A 12,377-nucleotide genomic window follows, 5' to 3' on the forward strand; every position below is an offset into this window, starting at 1 on the left:
TGTTCCTATTCTGTATGTAATGACTCTGCACAGTAACACTTCTCTTGTCCTGTATGTTGGGTGTACTCTCCACTATCTGTTCCTATTTTATATTTGCAGTCACTGTACACTACTACCCGTATTGCTCTATAGTCCAAATTTAACCCTCAGGATTTGTTATTTTGTCTACATGAATACTTCATACTACCACTTCTCTTGTACCCTGAAAGTTATTCTTGGCATCTTTCTCACTCTACAAGCCTTCTGATTTCTGCATAACATCTCCTTTCTTACTGTGCACATTCTTGACATAACTTTGTCACCAATTCCCTAAATCAAGCTGCAAAGAAGATCTTATGTACTCACCCTGCCTGCTGCTTTCTCGAGAAAGACAAAACAACTTTGGAGAAATATTCAGAAACCTTTGCTTTAGGTGTGTTACTCTCCCAGTCTCTTTCTGCACTCCGTGGTTACTCCCGTAGACCCCTGAGGTATTACAGGACCCAGTGATGTAAGGGCCAGCAGACCGGACCACTAGGTGCATTCGGTGAATAACTTTCCCTAAAGTTTTTAAAGATTTTTGATGGGTGATTCTCCTACACATTTCAGTTCTTCTTTGCAGGGCATCCTGGTTTTAGGTATTTGATTTAGAAATAACAGACATTAAGTCTTCTTTTAAAGTTCCTTAATTTATCTAATCAACCCATTTAATGCAATGAGTCTCAGTTCAATATCACCCTATAAACTGTGTCACCAGGTTTCCATTTCTGCTTTACCATAGGAAATATCAGCATGACACTGACATGCTTTGGACATACCAAATAACAAAGCTAATGTCAAATTTAATGCACTTACTTTACAAAGCTCAGTGGGTGAAGTCAAGTGTTCTGCTAAAATTAAATTTTTTACGTAGGATCTACATTAACAAAACGTCTAAATATCTATTTACAAACACCTACCAATCAGATAATATACCTGGATCACATGACCAATATATCCGGACTCAGATATTGGTTACTATGTAACTATTGTATGTAACTGCCAATCAGATCATTTAACTGGATCACATGACCATTATCTCTGGACTCAGATATTAGAAACTTGTAATCACTTATTATGTAGTCCCTAATAAATAAAATTCATATTGTCTATGGAACAAGGATTGTGCAATTGTGTTGAACCCACACTAAAATGATAATCAGGTTTTGCTTTTTAGTACAATACCTAAAACTTTAATACAATACTTAAAATACGTAAAATTCTCACCCTCTATGGCTCTCTTAAAGAAGACTTTACAGCTTCCGCAGGTGAGGACTCCATAGTGGCAGCCAGAGGCTTCATCACTGCAGATTAAACAGATCTTCTGGGGCAAAACATCAAAATTAAACTGAGAACCTTGGTCTGGGTCATCAGGCCTGTAAACAGATAAAGACGTAAAACAAAATATTTCATAAAGTACAAGTCACAGATAAAATACAACCATATGTTAAAAGAAAAACTCTTGGGAATAATTTGAATGTAAACTAAATGCATAACATAACCCCAACGTCCTGGGGGTGGAAAGAGGCACTGTCAATGAAATTCAAAGTTTAGATGCTACTCAAGTGTCACAACACCTGTGATGGGCAGCAATGCATATGTGTACCGTGAAACTTTATAGTTCGTCAAATGTAGTGGAGCTTTGATCCAAGCATCCTATTATTTTAACAGTCAGGTATGGAAACTTTAGTTACACATCCTGTGTTTGACATGTTTCGCAACATACGCTTCTTCAGGACTGATGAGGCCTGGTGTCATATCTGAACTATATTAACAACAAAAAATGTTTTACAAATACATATCCCATGTTTTTACAAACTGCACAATATACTTTCTTTTCAAACAGTTAAATCATACCTGCCAAGTATTAGAAAGAAATAGGCGTTTTCATCAGTCCCGAGGAAGCTTATGTTGCGAAACGCGTTGGACAATGTGTGAGATTGGATGTATGGCTAATCTTTCTGTACCAGGTAACATATCTTTAAATTTTATAATAAATTATATTTGTAACTTGAAAAATGTGTGATACATTCCATAATTAGTGCTAAATCTATATTTGGTTATGTCCATTTTTTGGTTGTAAAACCCAATAATGCTGCAAATGAGTTTTTTTATATTTCTCCTCCCAAGCAGGAGAGAATACAGATCTCTTATTGCTTGCCTGTGCTTATTCTTTACTGGGTTACTGTGTAAATCCGAGCAATTCTGAGTGCTGTTATCCTAGGTCCTTGTGTTCTCCACAGCGATTATTATCTCAGGCTAGTAACCCAGAACAATACTTGGAACTACATTGTATCAAGTGACAGAATGACCTGGCTTTATATCTCTGCATGAAAACTAAAGCTTCCAAAGCTAAGGCTTCATTTCTTTAGTACATTGTGTGACGTATATTTTACTGAGAACAACCAGTTTATTATTTGACCTTTTTCACGCAATCTTGAAGGCCTGTTTTATTAAAGCTCTCCAAGGCTGCAGAGGATACACTTTTATCAGTGAAGCTGGGTGATCTAGCAAACTTGGAATGGATTTCCTAAAAGTCATTAGCTATTTGTTAGCAAATGTTTTCAATCTTGGACCAGATCCATTCCAGGTTTCCTGGATTACCTTGGAGAGCTTTATTAAATCAGGGCCACAGACTCTATTAGATGTTGTGTCTCTGCCCACCATTCTAATATTTTATGTTTACTGATAGTACAGCATAAAACAATCAGCATAAGCGAAGTTCCTAATGTCTATTTTATGTCAAAATAATTTTGGTTACCTTAAAAAGGAAGAGTGGATATGAACAGAAGTAAAAAGCAAAGTGGACAGAATTCATTCTTGCAAAAGTTTCAGCATTTCGAGTTAAGCATTAAGGCATTCATCATTCATCATTTTGGGACAATTTCAAACCCCGTCTGGTCATAGTATTGACACGCACATTTCTGAGTGGGAAGGGGGTTAAGAGGGTTTGCGGTAACGGCATTTACTGTAATTCAATTTATAGGAAAATTTGCATGTTAATCTTGGGACCCTACAAGTCTACAAAAACTTTACCTTTTTTTGCAGAAAGACTATTTTTTAAGGAAGAACAAGCATGTGTAGATTGCCCTATCAGTCGCCCCTACCACGACAATTTTGGTGACAATAGCAGTCTTTCTCAACCTTTTTACCATAGGGGAACCCTTGAAATAACTTTCAGGTCTCAGGGAAATCCTGCCAATAGTTATGATATGCCCAGTACATGGCACACTAGCCTGATGGTTAATGGAAAGAATATCTCTTACATTGGTAGGCAGTAAAAAGAATGCTACTCTTACAGATAGCTAAAAAGACGTGTGATGTGAAATATACATTACACAATGTACTAAAGAATTACAGCTGTAGCTTTGCAAGCTTTCATTTTCATGCAGTGATATCAAGCCAGGTCATTCTGCCACTAGATGCAATGGATCTGATTGATTAAAGCTCTCGAAGGCTGGAAAGGATACACTATCAGCAGTGAAGCTGGGTGATTCAGTAAACCTGGAATTGATCTGGCCCAAGATTTAAAATATTTGCTAACAATAAATCAATTCCAGATTTTCTGGATCACCCAGCTTCACTGCTGAAAATGTGATCACTCCAACCTTGGAGAGCTTTAATAAATCAGCGCCAATGTATCAGTGGTAACTGACCTGGGAGGCATAAATTATTTACTGCAACTTCTGGAGGAGTCCAAGGTTTACAAAACACTGGTGTTGAGAAACACTACAATAACGTATTTCAGATCTTTGTAATTAACCCACAAGGTCGGAAAAGTAAATTCACAACATGGTCTTAATGTTCACTAATATTCTCAATATTTTTATTGCATTTTTTATAAAGTTTCCTCATCATCTCCAATTTACCTGGAGCAGTAGATGCCAGGATAGCTTCCCGTATGAGACTTGTCATCACCCATTGCAGAGTGTTACACAGCAACTCACTAAGAACCATCAGTCAATATCAACACTTCTCATTATTTATTCATTAGCAACAGGATTCAATAGCTGACAGCAGTGGGAATGTTTCCTGCTGTGTACTTCAGATAGAAGTAAAGGAGATGCCAGGATTTCTTAAGAACTTTGTTGAAGAAAGAAAAAATAAGAAGAGTAAATAAAAAGATTTTAAAAGGTTTTCAGCCATCAGTGGATGGAGGTTCAATGTGAATGTGATAGTGTAATTGTTCAATTTAAACTTTGTTGGTTTATATTTTTTATAAGGAAATTCTAATTTGGCTCCTGTGATTTGTATACGTCCGGTAAATATATTCCTAACAGCCAAATTGACTTTACGCTTTTCTGGAACTAAAGAGAGTGCAGAGAAGGGCAACTAAACTATAATAATAATAATAATAATAATAATAAAAGGAATGGTGGAGTTATAAAGAGAGATTAGCGTAACTGAATCTATTCTCCCTTGAAAAGAGACATATAGGGGGGATATGATCACCCTGTATAATTATATAAATGGTCCATATAGAGAACTCTCTTCCACATTATTCACTTTGAGATCATTAGAAAGATCAAGAGGGCACTCTTTGTGTCTGGAGGACAAGAAATTTATTCTCTGGATATGGAAGGGATTCTTCACTGTAAAGTCTGCCAGATTGCTCAATCCCAAAAAGAGATTACTAAGGCAAATACATGCTATCAGTAACATGGAGGTAACTACGATATGAGACAGGCAGATAATGTCAGACTCCAGTGATTCCTCCAGATGTTGCTAGGGGTTCTTTGAGCAATGAGCAATTTGTGCCTCTCAGGTCAACTGACACCAATGATCTTTTTCATTTATCTGAAAGAGTACCATTCTTCCCAATGGCCAGAAATGAAAGAGACATTCTTCCCACTGGCTGATATGCTAATATACTGTGGGCTAAGGGTATATTTATTATATGGGAGTTCCCTGAAGACCTGAGAGTTATTTTCAAGGGTTCCCCTATGTTATAAAGTCAAGAAAGGCTGATCCACTCAATGTAAATAATCCATGAGGATAAAACTGTAAAGCAAACCATGCAACAGTATGAGGCACATTGTGGTTGTCAAAAAATATGAATGTCAGTAACATTCACCATATAATTTAAGTTAAAAAGGGTCTAAGAGCCCATGTTGTACTGCATTGACAGTGGTTGGTATACTGCAATTTTAGTTACTGTCCTAGAATGTCAAAGACCACAGAGGTGGGACTACCTATAAGAAGAACTGGATCTTTAAATGAGAACCCTATTGTTCACCATGATATCTTTGGGAGCTACATATACCAATCTACATACTTTACAGTATTTATTGGCTTCCATTATGACCATTTAAAGGATTAATTCCCTCAAAATTTAAACAAATCAAAAAAATATCAAATATTGCAAGTACTAAACCTCCAAAGCCCATCTAATGACGAAATAGAAAGCACCCTTTAAAAACTCCAACCCTCAACTATTAACAAAAGAAAAAAATTATTCCTAAGCTATTTTTGATTTATCTGACTGATCTTTCCAGGACTTATTAGGACTTCATAACAGCACCACAGGACCAATAAAGGTCTCCACGAGAAGGCCAATGGAAGGTGTCCACATCACCAAGCAGCAGATGGTTCTTGCAATTCTGCAGTCCAAAACAAAGAAAAGATGGTACTTGGGGCAACACATGACTGTCTCAAGTGGGCCAGTTAGTTTATAGAGACCTTTTTTGACTATCAGGGCAATTAGCTAAAAGGAAATAGTGTTTGTGATAAGAGGAATTGCGCACAAAGGAAATATGCAGCCAATATTACAAACTTACAAAACTCAACTCAAAGACATCTGTGCATCTCTTACCATTACTTCTGCTAAATAAAGCCATTTATACTGAATCAATTAGCATGATTTATTAAAGCTCTACAAGCCTCAAGAGGATACACTTTTATCAGTAAACCTGGGTGATCCAGCAAAACTGGATTTCTTAAAAGTACTTTGCTATTTTTTAGCAGTGTTTTCAATCCTGGACCAGATCCGTTCCAGGTTCGTTGGATCACCCAGCTTCACTAATAAAAATGTATTCTCTCCAGCCTTGTAGAACTTTAATAAATCAAGTCCAATGTCTCACTTAAAAAAAAAGGTGCAGCACTTCCTTTTTTTTTTACTTTATTTTTTTTTAATTTATACAATAACTAACTTTACTCCATCGGCCAGATTTATTAAAGATCTCCAAGACTGGAGAATATAGACTTTTATGGGAGAACCTTAATGGATTTCTTAACAAACATTTGCTAATATTTGGCAACTGTTTTTAATCCTGGATCACCCAGATTCCCTCATAATCATCTATCTTCTCCAGTCTTGCAGAGCTTATATAAATCAGTTTCAATGTTCATAACTTCATGATTCAACACAAGTATGTGAATCAGTCCTGAATTTGCTTGGAACATGATCTTTGCAGCTCCAGTGCTCAGCATTAAAACCCGAGACAGAAATAAAGAATTTTTAAAATGGTGGTTAACAGTGGCAGCCCTTTTATATCTCTCAGCACAGCTTTCAGCTCAATGTCATTATTCACAGGAACCATGTATATTTAGAATTAAAGGACGCTTGTACTGGCTTTGAGATAGTGACGAGGTACAAACCAACAGACGATGTAGGAAGAATAAAATCAAAAATTTGGAGTCCATGCCAGCAACTCCCAAAAAAAAAAAACCGAACCTTAGCTAGCTGGGAAAAACATTTTCCTGTCTATGTCTCATCTATAGATTTCTCCTAATTTCCTGAGACCCAACAGGAGGTAAAATGAGATCCCTCTAAAGCAAGGTGACACCTTAAAGGGGTTGTAGCCCTTCAGCATACTATTAGAAACTGAAACACCTAAAATGGGTCTACCACTGAGATATAATGTATGTTGCATTCAAAAAATGCCAATTGCCTGGATGTAAGGCTAATAGCTGTATAGTCAATCACATACCTGAAACAAGCATGGAGATACCTGTATAGCATGTGCAGCAAATAACTGAACATCTGAGCTGCATCCTAATTTTGGTATTAAATGCAGAAGATTAAAACACCAACCAGGAAGGCTGTTTTTTTTAGGACCAGGTCAGCAATGGCAGCTTAATAAGCTTTCAGTAAAAGGTCCAGTTTCGGATACGGGTCTGCTAGGAGTAGATCCACGTCACCTTTACCCATCAATAACTCTTTATGGTATACTTGCTTACAACCATGGTCACAGAAAAGGTTTGGGGGGCATTAAGCCTCCATTATAGGAGGTGATTACTGTCATTTCATAGTGATAAAAATCAGTAAAGGACTTTTACTTGAACAAACTCCAATATTGAAGCCACATATTAACTTATTTTTCCACACTCAGGGGTATATTAACCAACGGAGAAGGTAAAGTTTTTGGACTTTTTCTACACAATGCATATAGTTTACATTGTGGTGTAATAATCCAAAACTAATCTTTCGCACTTACTATATTTAGAACTGGAGAAAACATTGACAAACATTGTGGTCTAAAGGCCAATCACAATCTTTGATCAGTTGTTAGAACAATAAAATGCAACTGGTTGATCTAGTTAAGATGATCACATACAAACTGATGTTACACTGGTAATACTGCCAAACTGCAGTGACTTTTTTTTGGATGCCAAGAAACCAACAAACGGGGTGTCTCTAATCCTAAATCCAATGTTTCTCAATCTCTTTGACTTAGAGGAACCCCTTCAAATAGCTTTCAGGTCTACAGGGAACCCTCTGGTATAATTACTATATCCACAGATTCCAGTATAATAGTTTGATTGCCATTAGCATGCCTTCCAAATTGCTGGCCATTGCGAAGGCTGCTACACTTACAAATAGCCAAAATGGTCGTTGGTATTAGTTAAACTGACTGTCACAAACTGCTCAAAGACCCCTTAGCAACCTCTGGTGGAACTTTAGTTTTCCACAGCACCCCTGGTTAAGAAACACTGCCTTAGTATGTCTCCAATTTATTGGCTGAGCCAATAAATCCTAAAATTTGTACAATCTGACTTACATGATCGCAAAATGTCAGTAGAGAAGATTTCTCCAAATGTACTCATTTTGTACCTGTATCTTTGTCTACTCAAAAGAGATATCAAATTATTTTAAATAAATTTACACAGAAGAGCTGTATTGATGATATCAATTTGTGATAGGTAGTCAAAGAGAAATTTGCACTTACCTGGAATATTGAACATAGGGTAGATGAATCTGGGGTACAAAGCCATCTTTCACAGTTCCTGATTCATAGGCAATCTGTTGGTGGCCATTAAGGCTCAGGGGTTGGTAGGGGTTTTGAGAAGTGGTGGAAGAAGTGGGTAACATATAAATGGTATTATCAGATGATTTACCTAGATTAGATGGGAAGTTTTTATATGATGCTGAAGACTCAGTTTTGCAAATATATTCCAGAGGATGGTCAGCACCTAGTGTTGGAGGACTGGATGATGGTACTCCATAATCTGGGTAGATGGCACTTTGTTTTGAAGGTTTCAACAAGGAGACCCCAGAATTTTCCTGTTTGACTTTCCCCTCATGGTGTGAGCAGGAACTTTGACACGGGTATTGGGATAAATGCTGGGATGAACTTGGAGGTGAAGCTGTCTGGTCACTGGTAGCATTGTCCTCAATGTGTCTAGACAGGTATACCGCACTTCCAGGTAATAGGGGCATACTGCTTAGGTTTCCATCCGGTGGCATAGTTGTATGTCCAGAAGTCAATAATCCATGGCTTCCACCCTTCCCTTCCAAATGATCCTCTCTAATATACTCCAGGGTGGCCTGTTCTTTAGGCAATAAAGAAGAAATGCTCTTATTTTCAGCTGCTGTGGCCCCAGTCCAAACTCCAGCCTCCTCCTTACCAGCTGTGGGGTCACTAAGGGTCTTGGTCAAGGTTGCAGATGTTACAGAGATTTCCTGTAACCCTGGAATGACATAATCAGCCCATGGGTGGAGGTGACTGGATGCTGAGGTGTCCAGGATGGAGTCCAGGACCTTCTCCAGCTCATTGTTATCAGAGGATTCTGGTCCTCCTCCCCTCTTCTGATAAGAGACCTCATCTTCTGCTCTTTGATACATCAAACTGTCCAATGAAATGTCCTCAGGGTCTTCCATCTCTTCCAGGAAGTCCACCTGGTCTGTGCCACTCATGTAATTGTTGGTTTCCATTTCTGAGCACCTAGAGTCTACTAGACATGGCTTGGTCTCATCTTCCATGGCTAACTGTAATAGGTAGCATCAAGTCAGAGCTTTGTAATCCTCAAGAATTCGAACAACAAATGACTGATCCAGAAAATACAGTATTTATGGGAAATCCAAAGCTAGAAGATCCCAACACTACAGTGACTTTCCTTGTCAACTCTTACCTTGGATGGATTGGCACTGACTTTTCCTGACAGTCCCAGATGGTCGGTAGGTCTTCTCTAAACCTGGCAATGAAGCCTGTGTGTGGAACTCATAAAGAACCTGATTCCAATTACGGACGATATCTGTGCAGCTTCCGATCGGTATTGCTTACTTGTATCTGAGGCTTTCTGTGTTTTCTGCTCTCCAGCGCCTTGGTTGTAGCTGCAGCCTCCTTATGTCTCTGCCTTCCGTTTATACTGATTTTTTTAGAGCTCTTCCTAGATTGCAGATCCGAGGATTTCACATCGATGCCATTAACCATAAAACTTCACCACTTCCATCGCAATGTTCCCCTTACCCCGGGCTGCAGGTGGGAGTCTATGGGACTTCTTTCCTGCTGCCCCCTGGCGGAAAACGATGCTTATAACAGCTGGTGATCTTAAATCAACTGAGCCCATGCTTCTCCTATTCCAAGAACTATCATTTATAAAAGATTTTACCTAACCTGCCTGTATTTATTTATAGACACATGTATTTAAAAAAAAAAAGCACATTCTATGTGTGCATATATTCTCAACATGTCATTAGGATTCTCAGACTCAGGCCTATTTATTGTAAAGCGCTGCGTAATATGTTGGCGCTATATAAATCCTGTTTAATAATAATAATAATAAGACAAAAAGATGACAGTTTGCATAGATCATTTCCAGGACTATTTGATTTGGACATACACCAAGCAAAGTTTTAGCAGCCTTTCTATACCTTTTAACATGGGAAACCCTTGAAATAGCTTTCAGGTCTTCAGGGAATCACTGCTATAATTACTATATCCACAAGCTACAGTACATTGGCGTGGTGTCAGTAGGAAGAATTCCTTTTACATTGCCATCCAGTGGGAAGAATGTCATGCTTACACATAGCCAAATAGAACATTGTTGTCACTTAAACTGACCTGAGAGGCTCAAACAACTTATTGGTGAAAGAACTCTAGCAACCTCTGGAAGAACACTAGTCCTTCCTCTCAGGCACGTTGTCTTGGTGTCACCATTGATTCTGCCCCTTCATTTACCTCCCAGTATTCAGAACATTTCCAGGTCCTGTCACTTTCACCTACGCAACATCTCCAAAATCCGCCCCTACCTGTCCCCTGAGACCACCAAACTCCTTGTACACGCTCTTATCATCTCTAGTCTGGACTACTGTAACCTCCTCCTCTCTGGTATTGCACTAACTGACTCTCTCCTCTACAATCTATTATGAATGCTGCAGCCAGACTCATCCATCCTTCCCACCGCTCTTCTTCTGCTGCATCTCTTTGTAGTTCTCTCCATTGGCTTCCATTTCACCTTAGAATCAAATTTAAGCTCCTGTGCTTTGCCTTCAAATCCCTACACAGTTATGTCCCCACTTACCTTTCTGACCTGATATAAAAAAATAACTTACCCTCCCCTAGCTGCTCTCTTCACTCCTCCAATAACCTACTAATGACTTCCTCACTCATAACCTCATCACACCTACAGCTCCAAGACTTTTCAAGAGCTGCCCCGACTCTCTGGAATGGTCTTCCTTATCCTATTCGGCTTGCTTCTACATTCTGCTCATTTAAAAGAGCACAAATCCCATTTTTTTCAAACTTGTCTACCCATCTACTTTTGTCTTTTGAGACCCTGACTACTTCCCATCACAGTACATATCTCCCACCCTATTGTGTGTTACTCCCCCCACCTCCTAGATTGTAAGCTCTTGGGGGCAGGGTCCTCTCCTCCTCCAGTGTCACCGTCTGTATTCGTCTGTCATTTGCAACCTCTATTTAATGTACAGCAATGCGTAATATTTTGGCGTTATAAAAATCCTGTTTACTAATAATAATAATAATAATAAGCCTGGTTGAGAAACTCTGGTTTAGTAGATTTAATAAATATATGGAATTGGATAATATTCAGTTATATACTAGGACCCTTCCTGATATTGACTAAAAAACCAACTGAATAATGATCATGATGCTCTTCCTGTTATTGACAGAGCATGGACAGGAGCAGCTGGTGGTCTTGCGTTGACAGAATTCCAACTGATTGACAATTAAATTTTCACTGAAAACAGTATTATTATTATTATTATTATTATTATTACACTTAATTTATAGTTCTTTACAATTGGGGGATATACAAATGACAGAGTGCTTAATGTCTAAAAAGTACATGTTAAAGTACATAAAAATTAAACCTCCCTGGTCACCCAAATTATGCAGACCCAGAGCAATGTACTATATGTTGAAGTATATGAAAGAGAGGGGTAAAAAAACTCTTTCTGCAGACTCCTCAACTTCAGTTGTTCATGTCAAAAATACTGATTTGTGTTTACCACTTAAAAAATTCTAAATGCTACTTTTAAGAAGCTTGATTTTTTTGGTCATATTTTTACATGGTGATCAGTGCTTTATTCACTATAGTAGATTTTACATAAAATGGTGATCAAAACACAATTTACTTGAATAGTGTAGCTGATTGATATATTTGAAAGTGATGTGCGCAGCCCATTCATTTGAACTGCAGGATCGCCGTCTTTGGAAAAGTATTTCAGGTCTTTATTACAGGTTGGCATATGTGGGTTTGCAGCAGAAATCAGCTTATACTTGTAGGGGACATCATTTATATCATTTATAGGATTCTGAGACCATTCAGACTCAGCATTCCCTGCCATTAAAACTATATATATATATACATATGTCACCTTCATTGTCCTTTAAATGAGACATTTGCTTGCTGTGCCTTCGCGCCACCTTTTTGAACCCACTCTTTGTCTGTCATCCTATTCCATGATCTCTTTGTCCACCATATGAAGTTTAATATATAAGATCCAGTGGTCCATCAAACTTCTAAATCTATAATGTGATCCTCTAACAAAACAGTGAAATTCTAATACTGTGAAATGCGTTGGTTGGTAATTGCCTAAAAAGTTTAAAAGACTAAGCTAATACTTGTATAAAAAAGACCTCAATTCTCCTCACCACCCATGTACATGGAGTTTA

General features: G+C 38.1%; 1 protein-coding gene across 1 annotated transcript in view; it reads right to left on the reverse strand.

Annotated features, from left to right (window-relative positions):
- PGR (progesterone receptor) overlaps positions 1-9,671 on the reverse strand; it is a 52,863-nt gene extending 43,192 nt beyond the window's left edge. The window contains exons 1-2 of the mRNA XM_072402888.1: positions 8,187-9,671; positions 1,246-1,394 (exon numbers count right to left, since the gene is read on the reverse strand). Coding sequence (XP_072258989.1) covers positions 1,246-1,394; positions 8,187-9,220 — 1,183 coding nt within the window. The 5' untranslated portion in view covers positions 9,221-9,671. The remainder of the gene's footprint in view (positions 1-1,245; positions 1,395-8,186) is intronic.
- Positions 9,672-12,377: the final 2,706 nt, after the last annotated feature.

This window comes from Pyxicephalus adspersus, chromosome 1 (genome assembly GCF_032062135.1).
Source record: "Pyxicephalus adspersus chromosome 1, UCB_Pads_2.0, whole genome shotgun sequence".
Classification (NCBI taxonomy): Eukaryota; Metazoa; Chordata; class Amphibia; order Anura; family Pyxicephalidae; genus Pyxicephalus; species Pyxicephalus adspersus.